We start from the raw sequence: 21,369 nt of genomic DNA on the forward strand, positions 1-21,369 counted from the left end.
CCTTGTCGTCTTTTTTTGTTTGTTTGTTTTTAAAGCTTTTTGATTTAGTGTACAGAGAAGAGACTCTGCTCAATGTCATTAAAAGTGTCACTCGCAATGGCCGGTCCATCATCTTGACGGCAGTTCTGGCTTTGATCCTGGTTTACCTGTTCTCAATAGTGGGCTACCTTTTCTTCAAAGATGACTTCATCTTGGAAGTAGATAGGCTGCCCAATGAAACCTCTCTTCCAGGTGGGTTTGGATCTTCTGATCTTTTTTTAATGTTAAAAGAATGTTTCCGGATTACAGCCAAACTAAAAATGATGACTTTGGCAGTGTAGGTATTTCCCTAACACTCAAGAGTGTGAATTGAATACAGTACTTAGTTTTCACTGCATTCAAAGGGTGATACGATCCGTCAGATGCTAAGTGTGAGTATCCCGATGCTGCATTTATTTATTGAATTTCTATTTTAAACTTGTGCAACATTTTCTTAAAAGTTTGACCAGTGTATATTGAGAGTATGGGAGTAGGCATCCCTTGGCCTGGTATGTCTATTTCTAGCAATTTATCCTTTAAAAACAGAACTGTAGAAGCAGATGTTCATTGCAGTGTGAAATTGGAAGCAATCGCAATGTAAGGGAGTGTTTTCATTAGAGTATGGTTCATCCACGGGGTGGTGAACCCTGTGGCTATGGTACGTCTTTATAAACCTTCATGGAAAAGTACCCAAGATATGGTAGGAAACTGCAGAAGAATAACTACAATAGGATCTGTGTAGATTTTTTTTTTTTTTAATGAAAAATCTCACACCTGTGCTCGGTTGCTGTCATGTTTGACTCTTCTATGACCCCATGGACTGTAGCCCGCCAGGCTCCTCTGTCCATGGGATTTGCCAGGCAAGCATACTGGAGTGGATTGCCACTTCTTTCTCCAGGGGATCTTCCCAACCCAGGGATTGAAGCCATGTCTCTTGCATTTGCCTGCATTGGCAGGCAGATACTTTACCACTGTGCCACCTGGGAAGCCCCTAAAAAGCTCATATATATCTTTTAAAATATGGAAGAATATACCCCCAAACTGCAAGTAGTGACTGTCTCTTGGAACTTTTTACAATATGCAAGTTTTACACTGAGCCCATATGATTTTAATTTATAGCAAAACCAGAAGAGATTTCCTATTACGAGAGAGAGAAACAGTGATCATACACTTGAGTGATCCCCAAGTGCTCGTTTCCCTCAATTAAAATACTTGACACTAGTAAGTGAAATATTACTGGTTTTAAGTCAGATATCCAGGCACCCTGAGTCCAAGGAACAAACTAGAATTGTGACTAAGCCAGACAAGCCTTTTTCTCCCTCCCAAAGGCTGCGTTCTTGGCATGTAACCCCAGCCTCCAAGTTGACATTCACTGCCAACCATCTTAGGGTTCTGAACTAAACTGATCTGATGCCATTCCTGCTTCTCACGCAGACTTAGTCTAAATCTTGCTGGAGTCTGTGTGTTCAGTAGTATCTGTCAGGGAGTTTCAGCTGTTTGTCTTTAAAGTTGGAGAGGTGCTATTTAAGTGCGATATTTCTAGTAAGCTTACAGGAATTGACATTTCTGGCTTTTTTCCCATCCAGATCACCCAACGAAAGTGTAAATTGCATCTCTGCTTCGGATTTATAGGCAGGATTGGAGGGTGTTATTTATGTAAAGAATTGTTTAATCAGCCGTGAATTTGGGACTTCAAACATTTTAACCATATGCTGCCAGATTGTTCATCATAAAATTGCCTTCTCTCTCCCAGAAGCCAGCGAGAGTTTGGCAAGCGAGTTCCTGTACTCTGACGTGTGTAGGGTGGAGACTGGGGAAAACTGCTCCTCTCCGGCACCCAAAGAAGGTAGGACCTCGCAGCCTTAAGCCCCATGTTAGTGCCAGGCTCCCCACAAGGCTTAGGGTGCACGTGACATTGGAAGCAGATGAAAGCAGACTCGCTGCTCAGAAGGCCAGTAGCAAGGAGGAAAGGCAGGGAGAGAGGAGGGGAATGAAGGCGGGGGGAGTCTATGTGGGAATAAAATAGCTGCTTAATTGATTCAGCCAGTGTTTACAGAGTGCCCACTATTTGCCTGGGACCGTGTTGTATTCTATTGTTGTTTAGTCTCTAAGTCGTGTCTGACTCTGCCTTGGAGGTAGAATACAGCATGACTAGGGAAATGATCATGAGGAAGAAGAGTAGGAAGAAATGAAGCCAAAGAGGTCAACAAAGGACCAGATTATGAAAGGTCTGCAGGTCAGGCTAAGCAGGTTAAAGCTTACTCAAAGGTTGATCCAAGTTGTTGAGAGGGGAGTGATATGATGAGACTGGTGTTTTAGCAAGACCCTTCTGGCTGCAGCTGGAAAAAAAGAACAAGGCAGTCAAAAAATTTTCCCCCCTGAAGACCAGTCTCCAATTTAAGGTGTAAAATGATTTGTCCAGAGGACCAGCTGTAAAAGGTTGCTGTTGTTGTTATCCTTACGTAATTGCTAAGAGTCTTCTGTGAGACTTTTTGCAACCCCATGGACTGTAGCCCACCAGGTTCCTCTGTCCTTGGACTTCCCAGACAAGAATACTGGAGTGGTTTCCCATTTCCTCCTCCAGCGATCTTACCAACCCAAGGATAGAACCCGTGTCTCCTGCATTGGCAGGCAGATTCTTTACCACTGAATCACTAGTGAAACTCATAAGCAGCTATCTAAGTTGAAATGTCTGTTCAGCACTGGGACTGGAGTTGAAAATCTGAAAAGGGCACAGTATTTTAGATTTAATAGAGGTAAAGGCAGTCCTGGGCTTGAGGAATGAGCAGGGTTTAGTGATGAACACAGTGGTGACAAAGAAAGCCTTTGACGCCTGATTCCTCGATTTTATTCTCCGGCTCCTGTCTGTCCGCTGGTGAGATGGCATTCAGGCAGCATGATCTGCAAATCCTGGTCTGTCTGGCCGCTCACGTTCTCAATTTCTCCCGACTTGCCGTGTTCGCAGAGCTGGTCCCTGCAGAAGAGACAGAGCAAGATAAAGAGCACACGTGCGAGACGCTGCTGATGTGCATCGTCACGGTGCTGAGTCACGGGCTGCGGAGCGGGGGCGGAGTGGGCGATGTGCTCAGGAAGCCATCCAAAGAGGTAGCTGCGCCCCAGGGGAAGGAAGGGCCGGGGGCGGGGTGGCGGGGAGCGCGGCGCAGCGGGCGCCGGTGGAAACTGCAGGCGCGGAGCGGTGATGGGCAGACGCGCAGAGCCAGCTGCTTAGGGCTCCTTTTCACTCTGGTTCTCATCAAATTGTGATGCTGGGCGGAAGCCGCCCCGCGCTGTGGAAAGGGGCAGCTTCCGCCCTCCCCTCCGTCTGCTAAAATGATTCTTTCTTTCAGGCCCGTCTGGCCTTCCTGAACACATTTGCAAACCCTTTAGATCCCAGGAAGTGGGCAGGTGCCACATGACACTTGGCGAACTCACAATATCCCCAGGGGGTGTGAAAAAAGATGAGATTGTGGCTTTTACAGCTTGATGCCCAGTGTGCTGATGGGGGTGGGGTGAGCCAGGGGGCTTGGGACATCTGATCTGGGTGCACTCAGCCCCACTCCTCTGCCTGGAGGTCTGCAGATGCAGGGGTTGGGTAGGGGGGTACCTGCTGACAGGTTACACCACCTGCACCCCCACCCCGGCTCCTCTTTTCCAGGAGCCCCTCTTTGCTGCTCGAGTGATCTATGACCTCTTGTTCTTCTTCATGGTCATCATCATTGTCCTTAATCTGATTTTTGGGGTTATCATTGACACCTTTGCCGACCTGAGGAGTGAAAAACAGAAGAAAGAGGAGATCTTAAAGACCACGTGCTTTATCTGCGGTGAGTGGTGCACCCGGCTTTTGCTGGGGGTTTGGGATGGGGTGCTCTGGCCCTCGGTGGGAGGGGCTGCTGCTGCCTTCCCCCGTGTCCCTGTCCTTGACTCTCTGTGGGCCTCTGCTCTGTTCTCCTGGGTAATATCTAGAGCGCAGTGGGTTAGTGTCGCAGTTGCTGGTTGGTTTTAAGAAATGAAGTTTGGGGTAGCAGAAACATCATTGTACATTATTTGAAATGTGTATGTCTTCGGGCCTTTTGGTTGTTGGACTGCCAGACTATCTCTTCTTCCCATTCTAAGTAATTAGAATGGAGCTCTTTCACTCAATTCCAGCCTGTGGATGTCTTCACTGCAGATGGTATCAGGTTTTCAGTGGAAATACAGCCCTCTTAAGAGCATATGGCGGAAATGCTCAGAGCTTGGGAGTCAGACTTGTATTCTGATTAAGCCTCTGACACTTACGAGCCATGTAACCATGGTACAGTCACTTCACTTCTCTGAACCTTTATTGCTCATCTGTAAAATGGGTACAATAATGTACTTCTCTGCATTATCTTGGGACCTAGTTGAGGTAGTTTCTGAAACAGACCTAGCATAGAGCCTGCACAGTGTAGACACCTCCTGCTGCCGCTGCTGCTCATTCGCTTCAATCGTGTCCAATTCTGTACGACCCCATAGACGGCAGCCCACCAGGTTCCCCCATCCCTGGGATTCTCCAGGCAAGAACACTGGAGTGGGTTGCCATTTCCTTCTCCAATGCAGGAAAGTGAAAAGTGAAAGTGAAGTTGCTCAGTCGTGTCCGACTCTTTGTGGCCCCATGAACTGCAGCCTACCAGGCTCCTCCATCCATGGGATTTTCCAGGCAAGAGTACTGGAGTGGGTTACCATTGCCTTCTCCGAGACACCTACTAATAAGTAGTAAGCTCTTATGTAAGAGAAGTGCATGGGGTACCAAAGAAATCATTGTCAGTCTAACTCCAAGGAAGTACCTGTAAAATGCAAAGTAATCATGTAGAAATTTGGGAGCTGAGTAATCATTTCAGGATTGTTCCTAATATATCAATGGTTACTAAATACATACATTTCTCACTAGTATGTATACTCAAAGTGATCACGTTTCCATTTTTAAAATTAAGATTATAGCTTTTTGCCCCCTTAAAACCATTTAAACCTTTTCATTTTGACAGTTCCAGAGTTTCAGAAAAGTCACAAGAATGATACAAAGAATTTTTGTAGTCTCTTCATCCCAATTCCCCACATATTGAAGTAACACTTTAATATGTTTATTATCATTTTCTTAATTCACACACACACTGTTTCTCTGAGCAGTTTGAGAGTGATTGACACGGTGCCCCTTTATCTCTATTTCAATACTATATATTGTCCTAAAGATAGGCACCTTCTCTTACACATGCAATATAATTATGAAAAGTGGAAAATTAACAAGGATGTCATACTCTTACTTAATCTACATATTCTATTCAAAGTTCACACTTTACCCTAATAATGTCCTTTATAGCAAAGGTAAGTTCCAGGTCATGTGTTGAGTTCATTGACATTTTTGAAGAATTTAAAAGTCAGTTATCTTATCAAATGTCCCTTGGTTTGGGACTGTCTGATGTTTTCCTATGGTGAGATTAAGGTTATGAATTTCTTATAGGAACATCAAAGAAATACTGTATTCTCCTCAGTGCATAATTCAGGAGGTGTTAGTCATTCAGTCGTGTCCGACTTTTTGCAACCTTGTGGACTGTAGCCCGCCAGGCTCTCTGTCCATGGGATTCTCCAGGCAAGAATACTGGAGTGGGTTGCCATTTCCTTCTCCAGAATATCAGGAGGTACATGATGCCAGTTCATCAACTGGTCATATTAACGCTGATCACTTGGTTAAGATGGTAATGGCACTGTTTCTCCACGGAAGTTACTTTTCTTCTTTTTGTACCGTTAAGAACCATTTTGTAGGGAGATCCTTTGAGATGACATCAATATTGCATTAATTCTCAAATGTTAACTCATCAGTTTCTGCACCCAGTTTTTGCCTGAGTCTGTGATTGCGATGGTTGCCAAATGATGATTTTTATTTACTTTATTATTATTTCTACGTTTGTTTATTGGCTTTTTAAGAAGTAGCTTTCTCTTTTCTCCATGTATATTTGAACTTCGTAACAACATGGATTCTTGTGTTTTTATTTAATCAGTGGACTATAATCCTTTACTGTCATAATTCATTTTGATGCTCAAATTGCACCAGATTTGAGAGCTCCTTCAAAGCTGCTTTCTGTGCTCTGCCACATCACCTCATTTATTACAGACTTCCTTAGTGTTTTCAGCACTGTGAGGTTCTACGGGCTCCAGCTCACCTCGTACCTTCTCGCACCCAGCCCTGGTATCAGAGATTTCTCCAAAGAGCCCTCGTTCTGTTCAGTGGAGAATGATATTTAGAATCCAAGATCCGGTCACTGGGTGTGCTCATTCCTGTTGGTGTGCCACTGCTCCCAGGCCTAATTAGGCCATAGATCTAAAGGATGCGTGGATCCACACAGTATCTATTTTTATAAACATAGGAAAAAGGATGAGGTCATCCTCAGACCTCTAATTCCAGTTCACCATTACAGAGTTTATTCTTTCTCCCTTTCCGTATTTGTGCTCCATATTTCTTTAACAGTTAAGATAACTGGCTCCCAGTGTCACCATATATTTATCTATTTGCTCAACCTAAGAATACACAGAAACTGGTTTCAGAATTACTCACGCAGACCTCTGCAAAATTTTCACCCACTAGAGTTCAGAATGCACGTAAAGTTCCTTTTGTCCTTACTCTGCCTCCTCAAAAACCTTTTAACCCGTCTGCATTTTGCCATTTACCCGGGAGAAGGGACTCCCTTTCACTGGTTGCCTGCTGTGCGTGAGCCTGTCACGCCCATGCTCAATTAACCCCCACGTGCTCTTGGAACCTAGACGGTGTCTTCCCATCCCCTGCAAAGGTAGCTAAGGCACACTGGAAGCCAAACAATGACTGGTGAGTGACAAAGATGGAAATCAAGTCCATCTGACTCACAGCCTGTGTTTTAGGATACAAAAGTGAATGCGTTTATAAGGCCAACAGCCAACTCTTTATATAAAGGCAGGAGTGAACCCACAACCTCCTCTGTTCTGGCAGTTCTTTCATGGGTTTTTCTGCACCATGGCTGCTCACTCGGGGCTTTCTGTCTCTTTTTAGGGTTGGAAAGAGACAAGTTTGACAATAAGACCGTCACATTTGAAGAGCACATCAAGGAAGAACACAACATGTGGCATTACCTGTGCTTCATCGTCCTGGTGAAAGTGAAGGACTCCACGGAGTACACAGGGCCTGAGAGTTACGTAGCGGAGATGATCAAGGTGAGCGGGCAAGGCTCCTGGAGGCGGGTCACCCTGGAGCCTTCAGGCCTGGCTTCCCAGCTTGGAGCACGGTGCTGGGAGCTAGCAGGAACGATGACAGCGATGTCTGCTCATCCTTTATCATGGGCCAGGCATCAGGCTGTAGAACTCCATGTGTCTTTACATTTAAGAAGCCCCAGATGGGGTGTCATCTCCATTTTAAGGGAGGAAATAGTGAGGCTCAGAGAGATGAGCACATGGCTACCTAATAGGACTGGGGTTTTACTTTGTATCTCATGTAGTAGCCTGCCTTCCATGTCTATGTACTCGGCCTTCCATGTCTATGTACTCGGCCTTTTTTCTTTTTCCTTTATTTTTGATATTTATTTATTTATTTTTCACCGTACTGAGTCTTCGCTGCTGCTTGGGCTTTTCTCTGGTGTGACAAGCAGATGCTCCTCCTGTTGCAGTGCTCAGGCTTCTCGTTGCAGCGGCTTCTCTTGCTGTGGAGCACAGGCTCTAGGCATGTGGACTTGGTAGTTGTGGCACTCAGGCTTCGTGGACCCTCGGCGTGTTGGATCTGCCCTTGACCAGGGATTGAATCCATGTCCCCTGCATTGGCAGGTGTATTCTTAACCACTGGACCAGCAGCAAAGCCCACTTGGCCTCTTCTCTTGATAATGGATCCTGTCTGTTTTTTCTCCTTATATAAGACCTGGTCTCTGAGTGGTGTGTTTTTAAAATGATCACTCTGTGGCGTTCAGCCTGGTTGGTCCATTCGGCCTCAGCCTCGCCTTTCTGGGAGACGCTCTGCTAATCATCAGGGAAGGATCATGTGATGAAGGAATTTGAGTCCCAAATTAATCTTCGTGCTGATGGGTCCCGGGTCCCAGGAAGAGGGAAGCCAAGCAGGTGTGCAGAGCGCTTTTCCCAGGCCGGGCACTGTGGAGGTGCCAAACACGCGCTCTGGGGCTCCCAGGCCAGCTGTCCTTTCGTATCTGTGGTTCTGAACTTCATTAAAATGTTCGGGGGTGTATGGCCAAGCAAAGGAGGCATGCAGTGTGAAGTTTAGGGGCTCTGTGATATACACCGCTCCCTCTGCGGAGGAGAGCCATCAGCTGTGAACGAAGACCACACAATTCACTGATGCCCTTCATGCTGCCAAGGACTGGAGCCCTCTGCCCTGTTGTGTGGATAGCGCTGTGCTGTGCTCAGTTGTATCTGAGTCTTTGCGACCCCATGAACTGTAGCCCACTAGGCTCCTCTGTCCATGGGATTCTCCAGGCAAGAATACTGGAGGGGAGTGCCATGCCCTCCTCCAGGGGATCTTCCCTCCCTACCCAGAGATGAACACACATCTCTTGCCTTGGCAGGTGAATTCTTTTCAGCCTTTGTGTGTTTCTTATGCAGATGCAGTCATAACGCTCTGTATGTAAAGAAACCCCAGCTGAGGATTGCTCACTGGCAGTGGGCATGGGCAGGCCAGCACTCACATGGCCCTAGTTCTTCAGCACCCAGGTTCTGGGGGGCTTCCTGGGGATGCCGTCCAGAGGAGGCCCTGAAGTCTAACTGTGTGCTTCTTATAGTTCAGGGTACACATGAGTCATACCAAGAGCTGGTTAGAATTCAGCTTCTGATTCAGCAGGTACTAGCAGAACTCGAGATTCTGCATTTGCAAACAGTGTCCAGGGGATGCCAGAGCTGCTGGTCCGTGAACCACACTCTGAATAGTAAGAGTTCAACAGAAGAGACAAAATAGACACTGTTGTAAGAAATCATCCTCCAAGCTGGTTCTGTGAGTGCTGAGAAGTATTCCTCCTTCTATGGGTGGAGCCATCTGCGGTGTGAACCTCTCCCGTATCTTTTACGCATTTAATAAAGAAAACTACCAAAGTGGGGAGCTAGGAAGGGTGGACTCTGGGGATGAGGAGAAATAGATGGGGTTTCACCCCAGAGGTGACTGTCTTAAAGGTTTTGAAAGAGAGAAAGGTACGGGACTTCCCTGGTGGTCCAGTGATTAGGATCCCGTGCTTCCACTGCTTTGAGTGTGGGGTCGATCCCTGGTCGGGGAACTAAGATCCCGCAAGCCACCTGTCAGAACCAAATGAAAGAGAGAGAGAGGGGTAAAGAGACAGAGTGACGAGAGAAGGAGAAAGAAGGAGGAAAAGTTAACCCAGAGAAGGAGGATAAAAAGACACGTGCTGGCGGGCGTCCTCTTCTGCAGGTGGAAGTTGGGCTTAGGGTGAAGTCAGTTGCCCAGGCGGCGCTCAGCGACTGAGCTGGGATGCAGGCCCAGGTTTAATGGACTATACTTCGTAACCTCCACGTTGGGTGAACGCAGCAAGGCTGCTGGCAGCTCTGGGCCCGGCGGAAGCAGGGTCTGTTCTTATGGAGACTGGACATTGTGGTTGCTGGTGCAGATGTTCACAGGTCAGGTTTCCAGGCTCGGGACACATGAACTGAAAGGTCCTCAGGTCCTTTCTTTTCCTCCTGGTGTTGATAGTCCTGAATTAAACCATGTTTGCACATTCATGCTAACACAAACCTGTCTGTATTGTGTATAGCAGCCTGTGTGTGCATTCACTTTTTTCATGTTTGGAAGAGGTGGCTTGTAGCTTTCACCCTGGTCACACCTTCCTTTTCTCCCCCGCCCCACTGTGTCTGCTTCTCTCTAAAGTATTCGAATGTACCCCATCTTTAAATCTTTCGGGGGCCAGTTTTGAAGTTTTCTGTTAATCACCTTACTTTACAGTCACAGAAAACTCCACAGTGCTTTTGGGTTTCTGTCTTGATCATAAAGACTTAGCAGGAGCCTTGTGAGCAGTCACCTGACAAGGATTAAGGGCCAAAAGTCACTCCCAGCCAGCTCCCCTGCCTGCCCAGAGCCCCTGCATGCACTGAGCTTTCCCAGCTGTGCCGTTCTTGGTGGGAGAACTTCTTGTCACACCTTCTACAAATCTTTGCATCGAGGAATTCTTACCTCAGTGCCCGAATTGCTGAGAAACCAGATGCCTGTCTCATGCGCTAGGAGAGGGCCCAGGAAGTATTAGATCCACCAGCCACAAGGCAGTGCCTTTTTGCCAACACCATTCCTGGCAGAGTCTCTCTCTAAAGCCGTGTGAATCCCTGCTGGGGGCTCCCTGGAGAGCGCCAGCCCCCGCAGGCTGGAAACTGGGGGTGCCCAGCTGAGTCACTCAGTGGGAGGCCACCAGGCCGGGGGAACTCGAGTCGCAGTGGAGCAGGCAGCCAGCCCCCATTGTGAACCTACTTAGAGGCTGCAGAGGCAGCCCAGCCAGTTGGGGAGGAGGTCCTCTCAGCATCCTTTCTCAGGAGGTGGGTATCTGTCTGGGAGGAGGAGAAGTCAGGAGACCTCTCAAGGAGGCCAACGCTGGGAGGCTGAGAGGACTCCAACTTCGAGGAGGGAGAAGGGCAGTGGTTGAGATGACACTCTGATAAGTGTCTGAGATGGAAGGAGAAGTCGTCCCAGGGACCCTTTTGCTCCCATCCAGTCCCAGGACTCCTCAGGAAAACCACCTCTTGCTTCATGGCTGGAGGCTGGGGGTGTTGACTTCCTCAGTTCTCCTTAGCCCATTGATTAAAACCCCAGAGACTTCTAAAGAACTGGGGCATCACAGCTGCCAAAGGACCGCCTGGCAGAACCAAATGGGAAAGGTCCCCCAGAGTCACTTGGAAGGTGGGGGAGCTTCCCAGACACCCTGAAAACAGCCACTTTGCAGGTAGAGTGTCAGGAATGGCAAATAGGTTTTCACCTCAAAAACCAACAAGTGCTTCGTGGAACCCACCAGGGGCTCTGATGGGAGAAGAGTTCTAAGGAGACAAGCTGACTTTGAAAGGGTGACTCCTGAGGTGTGGTTCCCATGAGAACCAGTTGGCGGTCAGGGAGCCAGGACATCTTCTTTCTAGAAACAGATATGTCCGGAGGGAAAGAAGGCACATCGGATGCTCTGCCTCACATTTGGGAACTTGGCAGCAAGATGTTCACCCACAAATTAATTCTCATCTAAAAACAGGGAGGCCTGGCGTGCTGTGATTCATGGGGTCGCAAAGAGTCGGACGCGACTGAACTGAACTGAAACATAACAGGACACCATTTCCCTCTCCTCCTAATCGTCCCCTTTCCTTTCACTGGAGATGAAACATTCCTTGCAAAGCCAGGGTCAGGCCGCTGCCCCCCCATGAAGCTGTCATACCCAAGAATGGGATACGCAGGCAGAGAAGCGAAGGTGTGAGTTTCGGCTCTGGCCTGTCCAAGCCAGATAACCCCAGGCAGGTCACAGAATGTCCTGACCAGAGTGCCCAGCTGTGGATCAGGGTTAATACCCCTTCATGTGTCCTTGGGGTGGTGGAAGGGAGGGGAATATGCAATGCTGCAGCTGCCACAAGCGCGTCTCCTGGGTGCCCAGAAAGCTTAAGGTCCTGTGGCTGTTGGCACACGGTTGCTAAGGAAAGTCAGAATGGGCATCTTGACTCTGAGAACCTCCTCCCATGGGAAATTCCTGTGGCTTCTCTCTCTTAAATTTAAAGCTGTTGAAAGTGAGAAGAAAGTGTTAGTCCTTCAGACATGTCCGATTCTTTGTGACCCCATGGACGGTAGCCCACCAGGTTCCTCTGTCCATGGGATTCTCCAGGCCAGAATACTGGAGTGGGTTGTCATTCCCTTCTCCAAGGGGTCTTCCCAACCCAGGGATCGAACCTGGGTCTTTGGCGTTGCAGGCAGATTCTTTACCATCTGAGTCGCCAGGGAAGCCCTTAAACACTGAGGCAGGAAACGACTGACATTGTCACTGTCTGTCCGTGGAGTGGGTCATGGGTACTTGTGACTTCTCTTTGTGTATCTAGTGCTGTCCTCCACGCAGGCTCACTGCCCGGGACAAGGGCTCCAGCACTGTGCGGAGTGGCCCCTGCGTCCTGTGTGCAAGAGTCCATCACCAGGATGTATACTGGGTTTGCTGTGGGTTTGTGTGTCGGCTCTGCACACGCGATGAGCAGCGGTGCTGGGAGCTGGTGGCCACGGGGTGCTCAGCCTCGGCTGTGACTCCCAGCGTCACCCGATGTACTGCAGATTTGGTCTCAGATTCGTTGACTCAGGCCCCAGACAGGGCTGAACTTTCAAAGAAATGTGACTACAGGGTGACCTCACTTAGCCCTGGCAGTTCAAGGCAGGAGAAAAAAAACCCTGAGTTCCCTTCTCCCTGTATGAACTTGAAGTTTGGTGCTACCACGCAGAGTTTTGGTGTTAGCCCTCGTAACAAGCGGACTGTTTTATTAACCCTGCACTGCACTTCAGTTTCCACGAGACTTTACATACCACATGCCCTTGTTGAGATATGTTAGCTTTTCTCTGGCGCCAGCTGATATGAGAATGTGTGTGAGTCTGTATATGATTTGATTGGCCACACAGTCCGATGTGTTTAACCAGAATAAGTAAGAAGTTAGTTGTGAATATCTTTGCCTGAAGGAATTTAAATACTGCACAGTGGGTGCATTGTAGGTCAAAGATCAAATACGTGATTCCCCTCAAGGACCCAGGAGCCCAGTTTTCCGTGACAGTGAAGCTCAGGAGAAAAACTCAGTCCTTGGTAAGCTGACTTAACTCTTTTCAAGTTAGAAACTCAAAAAGCCTTAAGAGGGAAGGTTGGTAAAGAAGACCAGACACTAACGGAAATAGAAGGCGTGTCTGTGTTTTGCTAATGAAATAGATTTCCCTTCTGAAGCTTGGAATTCTACCTTGTCAACATAAGGTGTGTTTTGAGTTAATTGCAGTTAAAGGCACAGTGATCGGGTGGAGTGCTGCTCACCCCCGTTCCCAGGGGCTGCTCTGGCCCCTCCTCTCTGCTGGGACAGTGTGTGCATTGACATGGAGACCGAATGGAAAACCTCCTTCCATGCCAGCCTGATCACACTGCAGAGGAAGCAGGCTGTGTTGTACTCCGCCCTGACCCGGGCAGACCCTGTCATAGGTCACAGGTCTTGTTATTGAGCAGGTACGGAAATAAACGCTTCGCGTGCATGATCTTGTTTGGTCTCCGTAGCAGCGCTGCGGATGGCACTGTCACCATCTCCCAGGCAGGAACCTAAATAAAGCCCCGGAAGGCTGAGCCGCTTCTCCAGGGTCACAGGGCTGGGAAGTGCCTGGGCCAGGGTTCACATCCAGGTCCGCCGCCGAGCCGCCACCCTGGAGGTGTCTTGACACGCGCAGTGGCTCCCTCTGTGCTTGCACACCCTCGGTGTCCGTGTGTCGAGAACCCGGCAGCGGTCCAGCTTGGCTGCAGGGGGTTTTCCTGAGGAGGACTGGCTTATCTCCCTTCTCCCCTCGTTGGTGCTGAATTAACTGCTTTCAGAGGAGGCAAAGCCCAGAGAAAGGAATCCGAGGAGGAGCAGGAAAGAGGACCCCTTAGAAAACAGCCCCAGTGACACAGAGGGGTTAATTCCCTGAGCTGCCGGGATCCACCACTCGCAGGGAGGGGACAGCGGAGAACAGCTCTTACAAAGGGAGTATCCAAGTAGATGTTGATTGAGATGTTCGATAATCTGATAAACTTCATTGTCCTCAGCTAGGAATGGGGGATGAAATTTCCTTTGGTGACCATATTTGGGGAGAGAGAGTGGAAGTTAAAGGGGAAGGCCAGTTCACCAGAGCCGCCGTCAGACTTGGGCTCCCACACCCAGGTGACTCATCCGAATGGTTATAACTCCCTGATAATTAAACATTGGAGCGTCTGATCCATCATCCCTTAAGCCTGGAGCTGACTTTTTCTCACAGTGAGAGTAGACAGCCTTCTCCTGCTGCCTGCCCACCCCCCTTCACCCCCGCCAACACGCACACTAATCTGCTGGACATTTTCCAGCTTGTTCCACCTTTTATTAGTTCACTTGACCTCCTCGGAGACTCACAGTACAGGGATATAAAAACAAGCGATTTTCCAAGTTAAAAGTAGTATCGTGGTGGCAGTCAGGGGTACATTTAGAAGATGGTGGGGTGTGTGGTTTTGCATAGGAGGGGAGAGAGCATTCCCAGAAAACGCTCCGGTGAAAGCCCTTAGAAATTCACATGCAAAAAAGTCACATAAGGGAAAGCCTTTTTTTTTTTTTTTGCCTGAAAATAAGCTCCTGGGTAAACTTTCCAAGCAGATAAGTTCTATTAGCAAAGTAAGCACCACTAAACATCTACCATGAGGAAACACGCTAAGAAGAGTCACACGCAGGAAGATGTCTGGCTTTAGCATTTGTGCTTATCTGTATTTGATAAGAAAAGACAGGAAGCAAACGCAGACAGAAAGCAGTGTTAGCCAGGGCTAAAGATCGAGACGGGAACTGAGTACCTGTCACTGCCTTCTGCTTAAAAGGGACATTGACTGGAGTCTTGCTCCTTTCCTGACCCAAGACACAGCCTGGTGTTATAGAACCTCCCCATAGGCACTCCCCAAAGGAGCACTGCAGCTTCCTGCCCTAGGTAGTCCAGGGAATCGGGGAGGTGGCGGGGGCGGGTAGCTCAGGACGGAAGCGGAGGCTGAGAGTTGCGTGTGGATCACAGTCAGATCAAAGTCAGGCCTGCACTTCTTCTGATGGCTCAGTCGGTAAAGAATCCGCCGGCAATGCAGGAGACCCGGGTTCGATCCCTGGATCAGGAAGATCTGCTGGAGAAGGCAATGGCAACCCACTCCAGTGTTCTTGCCTGGAGAATTCCATGGACAGAGGAGCCTGGCAGGGTATAGTCCATGCGGTCACAAAGAGTCAGATGCGACTGAGCAACTTGAGCACACACACACACAGCAACTAAACAACAACAAAAATAGCTACAGGGAAAGGGTGCTGGCAGTGGCATCGTGAGCAGAGGCGTGAACATCGAAATTCACATGGCCGTCACGAGGGGTCTCAGTTCAAGGAAGCCCCTCACAGATAGGACTTAGGGTGCAAATGGAGGGGTGTGCCCTTAATAATGCTCCCAACCTCCCCTTCTGCCCCTGTCCGCGTCCTGCAGATGGGTCTGGCAGGCAGGCCATGGCTACTGCAAAAGTCACCCTCTGCTTCCACGCAGATGTGAAGTAATGGGTTTGGATTTTGATCTAGAATTCCCGAGAGGATGCTGGAAGAAAGGGTAAGGGCAGGATGGGGGTGGGGGGATACGTCCCCGAGATGGAGATGTTTCAGTGTCAGTCATGTTGTCAGCTTTTCTTTCCCAGGGTATTTTCTGGGAATGCACTCTGCCCTCTTGTGAGAAACAGCACCACACCATCTCCTCCTCACTCTGGGAGGCCATGGCCTTGGTTAAGATGCTGCCTGGGCTGCGTAAGCCCCCAGTGGCGGGCGGGTGAGGATTCAGCCGGTGCTGGCCTCTGATCCCACTCAGAAAACTCTCTGAAGTTAGCTGACACCGCGGCCGAGTTCAAGCATGTCAGAGTGAGGGAGAAGCACACAGGGATTTGGCACTTGCCTCGGGGTGGCTGGAAACAGTGTGTCAGCATCATGGATGTGCCTCCCAGCCGGCCAGGCATCCTCTCAGCCCCACCCTCGGCACCGGAGCTTGGGTTCGTGTCCGTGGCAGCTGCACAGAGCAGTTGCTCAGCTTAAGTTTCCACACCCGGGCTTACTCCCCGTCCTGCTCTCCAGTGATCGGGAGGGTATGAAGCCACCCTTGCCTGAGCGCACTTCGCAGGCAGCTTCCTTCTCTCTGGAGGCACTTGGGCGCTGGGAGACGGGTCTACAGGGACCTCCCAGCCCTCTGCTCGGAGTTCTCCATGCTCTCACCTCCGCCAAGGAGTGCTCAGCACTGTGTGTCACCATTAGGGGGGTAAAGCTGTTTTCTGCTCCAAAGGAACTCATCTGCTAAGGCGGGTCCCCGGGACTCGGGTCCCCTGGCGCGTGGTGGGTCCGGCACCTATAATCGAGTCTCCCCCTTGGTTCATTAGTCCAGAGGCAAATGCAGGGATTTACATGTTTGTACAGGTTTGTATGTGTATGTAAGGTGTTTGTCTACACCCTCATTTCCCCCAATTCAGCAGATGTTTTAAACTTCAAGAACGCATTTTTCTCCCTTCCATACCTTGGACTCACCTCCTGCGCCTTTGCCCACTGCAGCCCCCACTGGGCCACCCTGCCTTCCCCTCAGCCCCAGGCTCCCTGTCCACCCCGGTGACTCCCCAGCCTTCACTCTTTCATCTCTCCTCTGCTCTGAACACGGACAGTGTCTGGCAGAGCTGGACACAGCCAAGAGGCGTGTGACCCCCTGGCCTTTACGAAGATGTTCTGAGTTTATTTTTATCACGTACAAGTATTCAAGATTCTTTAACATGTTTCTCTTCTGAAGAGAGTCTAATAGCATGTGCCCGGGAATCTGAGAATGAGGGAAAGATCCTAGCAGTCAGGTACAGCCATTCATAGTTAAAGATTATGCACGTGAACCAAGCTCTTGGCTTCTCTTTTCACAAACCTGCTTTTCTGCAGGCCCCCAGTGTTACCACCTAGAAAATGAGGAGGCTGAATCAGAAGAGGGTCTCTTGGGCCATCTTTAGCTCCATAATTCCACTCTCAAACAACTCCCCGAGGATCTGTGTCAGGAGTGGATGTGGGTGTCGGGGGGAGACGGGGGACACGGCAGTGAGCTCTGGGGTAAGAGTGCAGGGTGGGCAGGTTGGTAACATGGAGCGGCTGGAAAGGAATGAGGAATTTGGAGAGTCTACGTGTGGCAGATCCTCTCTCCCTCCCAGAAGTGTTCAGGCTGTGGGCACCTTCCTTCCAAACCCTTCTCAGGTCAGGGTGATGCTGGCAGCCCGCCCTGAGCTCTCACTGAAGCCATACGGTCATCTTCCCATCACCTGATCCTCGGGGTCCAGGCAGGGCTGGCCTTTGGTCCAGAGGAGCCGCCCGGCACATGGAGTCCGACGGGGACACAGCTACAGGTGAAACAGCGCGCAGGGAGGCACACAGGTGTGCATAGGGCATGTGTTCAAAGACAAACACCAAGTATTTTGCCCTGAAACAATAGCAAAGAACTTTGGAAAGCCTCTTCAGTTCAGTTTAGTCGCTCAGTCGTGTCCGACTCTTTGCGACCCCATGAATCCCTGTCCATCACCAACTCCCGGATTTCACTCAAACTCATGTCCAACGAGTTGGTGATGCCATCCAGCCATCTCATCCTCTGTCGTCCCCTTCTCCTCCTGCCCCCAATCACTCCCAGCAGCAGAGTCTTTTCCAGTGAGTCAACTCATCACATGAGGTGGCCAAAGTATTGGAGTTTCAGCTTGAACATCAGTCCTTCCAATGAACACCCAGGACTGATCTCCTTTAGAATGGACTAGTTGGATCTCCTTGCAGTCCAAGGGACTCTCAAGAGTCTTCTCCAACACCACAGTTCAAAAGCATCAATTCTTCGGCGATCAGCTTTCTTCACAGTCCAACTCTCACATCCATACATGACCACGGGAAAAACCATAGCCTTGACTAGACGGACCTTTGTTGGCAAAGTAATGTCTCTGCTTTTTAATATGCTATCTAGGTTGGTCATAACTTTCCTTCCAAGGAGTAAGCGTCTTTTAATTTCATGGCTGCAATCAGCATCCGCAGTGATTTTGGAGCCCCAAAAAATAAAGTCTGACACTGTTTCCACTGTTTCCCCATCTATTTCCCATGAAGTGATGGGACCAGATGCCATGATCTTTGTTTTCTGAATGTTGAGCTTCAAGCCAACCTTTTCACTCTCCTCTTTCACTTTCATCAAGAGGCTTTTGAGTTCCTCTTCACTTTCTGCCATAAGGGTGGTGTCATCTGCATATCTGAGGTTATTGATATTTCTCCCGGCAATCTTGATTCCAGCTTGTGCTTCTTCCAGCCCAGCGTTGCTCATGATGTACTCTGCATAGAAGTTAAATAAGCAGGGTGACAATATACAACCTTGATGTACTCCTTTTCCTATTTGGAAACAGTCTGTTGTTCCATGTCCAGTTCTAACCGTTGCTTCCTGACCTGCATACAGGTTTCTCAAGAGGCAGGTCAGGTGGTCTGGGATTCCCATCTCTTTCAGAATGTTCCACAGTTTATTGTGATCCACACAGTCAAAGGCTTTGGCATAGTCAATGAAGCAGAAATAGATGTTTTTCTGGAACTCTCTTGCTTTCTCCATAATCCAGCGGATGTTGGCAATTTGATCTCTGGTGCCTCTGCCTTTTCTAAAACCTGTTTGAACATCTGGAAGTTCACGGTTCACATACTGCTGAAGCCTGGCTTGGAGAATTTTGAGCATGACTTTACTAGCGTGTGAGATGAGTGCAATTGTGAGGTAGTTTGAGCATTCTTTGGCATTCCCTTTCTTTGGGATTGGAATGAAGACTGACCTTTTCCAGTCCTGTGGCCACTGCTGAGTTTTCCAAATCTGCTGGCATATTGAGTGCAGCACTTTCACAGCATCATCTTTCAGGATTTGAAATAGTTCCATTGGAATTCCATCACCTCCACTAGCTTTGTTTGTAGTGATGCTCTCTAAGGCCCACATGACTTCACTTTCCAAGATGTCTGGCTCTAGGTCAGTGATCACGCCATCGTGATTATCTTGGTCGTGAAGATCTTTTTGTACAGTTCTGTGTAGTCTTGCCACCTCTTCTTAATATCTTCTGCTTCTGTTAGGTCCATACCATTTCTGTCCTTTATCGAGCCCATCTTTGCATGAAATGTTCCCTTGATATCTCTAATTTTCTTGAAGAGATCTCTTGTTTTTCCTATTCTGTTGTTTTCCTCTATTTCTTTGCATTGATCGCTGAGGAAGGCTTTCTTATCTCTCCTTGCTATTCTTTGGAACTCTGCATTCAGATGCTTATATCTTTCCTTTTCTCCTTTGCTTTTCGCTTCTCTTCTTTTCACAGCTATTTGTAAGGCCTCCTCAGACAGCCATTTTGCCTTTTTGCATTTCTTTTCCATGGGGATGGTGTTGGTCCCTGTCTCCTGGACAGTGTCACGAACTTCCGTCCATAATTCATCAGGCACTCTATCAGATCTATTCCCTTAAATCTATTTCTTACTTCCACTGTATAATCATAAGGGATTTGATTTAGGTCATATCTGAATGGTCTAGTGGTTTTCCCTACTTTCTTCAATTTCAGTCTGAATTTGACAATAAGGAGTTCATGATCTGAGCCACAGTCAGCTCCTGGTCTTGTTTTTGCTAACTGACTAGAGCTTCTCCATCTTTGGCAAAGCAAAACAAATACCCAGTTGTGGATGTGACTGGTGATAGAAGCAAGGTCCGGTGCTGTAAAGAGCAATATTGCATAGGAACCTGGAATGTTAGGTCCATGAATCAAGGCAAATTAGAAGTGGTCAAACAGGAGATGACAAAAGTGAACATAGACATTCTAGGAATCAGTGAACTAAAATGGACTGGAATGGGTGAATTTAACTCAGATGACCATTATATCTACTGCTGTGGGCAGGAATCCCTTAGAAGAAATGGAGTAGCCATCATGATCAACAAAAGAGTCCGAAATGCAGTACTTGGATGCAATCTTAAAAACAACAGAATGATTTCTGTTCATTTTCAAGGCAAACCATTCAATATTACAGTAATCCAAGCCTATGCCACAACCAGTAATGCTGAAGAAGCTGAAGTTGAACGGTTCTAAGAAGACCTACAAGACCTTTTAGAACTAACACCCAAAAAAGATGTCCTTTTCATTATAGGGGACTGGAATGCAAAAGTAGGAAGTCAAGAAACACCTGGAGTAACAGGCAAATTTGGCCTTGGAGCACGGAATGAAGCAGGGCAAAGGCTAATAAAGTTTTGCCACGAGAACGCACTGGTCATAGCAAACACCCTCTTCCAACAACACAAGAGAGGACTCTACACATGGAAAGCCTCTTAAGTAGGCTAAAAACAAACCAACAACAATAACAAAAACAAACAAAAGAAAACTATCATTGTATAAAGGTATTAAGAGACCAAAGTTTAAACTCGGGGAGGCCAAAAGAGAATAGAGGAAAAACCAAGAAAAATTACCAAAACCCTGTGCATGACCGCAAGGAACCTTCTGGTGGATTGCTTAGCTAACTGGATGTGCCTGGGAGGCTGCCTGAGCAAAAGGTCCTGAGCCAGCCGGGGAGGAGGGCGGGCTCGCCTGGAGGTTCTTCCTGAGGAATCTCCAGCCGGCCTGCCCTGCCCTGCTCGGCACAGCGCCGCCCCCCCACCCCCGCCCTGACCTTTCTCCTCTCCTCTGTGACCCCCGGCTTCCTCCACCCGGCAGCCCAGTACCCAGGGCCCAGCGGTGCCTCTCTGACTGAGGGGCGCTGCCATCTCGAGGCCCCCGTGCAGGCCCAGCATCCCTTCACCTGAGGATCGGCAGTGACAGAGCGGTGGCTCTGCAGCTGGCCTTGCCTAGGGATTTCATCAGAAATGGGTGCGGTCCTCGCTCTGGCGAGGGCCCGGCTCTATTACACTGTATCATCCAAGAACAACTATTAACCAAGTCTGGGAAGGGTGAGTGGTCATTCCAGCCCAGCTGAAGATTATATAACAGGGCCCGTCTGGGTGATGTCGGCTGAGACGAGAGCAGACCGGGCTCATGCCTGTACTCGGGGCCGGCCTGGGCGCCCTTCACGTGGCTCCACCAGGAAAAGAGAAATCCCTGCCTCTGAAATCGGGGAAAGGAAGAACTCACGTGGGATCAAGCGCTGCACCTGGAGTCAGCGTCTCAGACGACAGACCAGCTCTGTGACCTTGGGCTGCTGACACTGACCTACAGTACTTCTGCATCGTACTCTCCAGTTGACTGACACATTCTCACAGCCATTTGATTCTCACATTAACCCTGTGAAGGAGCTTTCAAAAAGAAGGGAAGCAGAGACCCGGGTTGGTTGGCTGACTCGTCCAGCTCGCTGCCCTGTGAACACTCTGGGCATCTGGGCTTCAGTTCCTGACTCCAGGACACAGCTCCTTCCCATTGACACACTGACAGCCTGGGGCTGCTGCTGAAACAGACATCTGACATACAGGGACCTGGATCCTTGAATTAGGGTCTGGCATCCCTCATAGCTCAGTTGGTAAAGAACCTGCCTGCAATGCAGGAGACCTGGGTTCGATTCCTGGGTTGGGAAGATCCCCTGGAGGAGGAAATAGCAACCCACTCCAGTATTCTTGCCTACAGAATCCGAGGGATAGAGGAGCCTGGCAGG

At 48.9% G+C, this 21,369-nt stretch overlaps 1 protein-coding gene across 1 annotated transcript in view; it reads left to right on the forward strand.

The window, feature by feature from the left end:
* The window catches only part of ITPR1 (inositol 1,4,5-trisphosphate receptor type 1), a 360,426-nt gene that overhangs the window by 320,574 nt on the left and 18,483 nt on the right, over nt 1-21,369 (forward strand). The window contains exons 52-56 of the mRNA XM_055414365.2: nt 36-231; nt 1,772-1,864; nt 2,984-3,123; nt 3,674-3,839; nt 7,052-7,212. Of these exons, the coding sequence (XP_055270340.1) occupies nt 36-231; nt 1,772-1,864; nt 2,984-3,123; nt 3,674-3,839; nt 7,052-7,212 (756 nt within the window). The remainder of the gene's footprint in view (nt 1-35; nt 232-1,771; nt 1,865-2,983; nt 3,124-3,673; nt 3,840-7,051; nt 7,213-21,369) is intronic.

This window comes from Moschus berezovskii, chromosome 24 (genome assembly GCF_049115385.1).
Source record: "Moschus berezovskii isolate FMDL1 chromosome 24, NW_MosBer_1.0, whole genome shotgun sequence".
In the NCBI taxonomy this organism is placed as follows: domain Eukaryota; kingdom Metazoa; phylum Chordata; class Mammalia; order Artiodactyla; family Moschidae; genus Moschus; species Moschus berezovskii.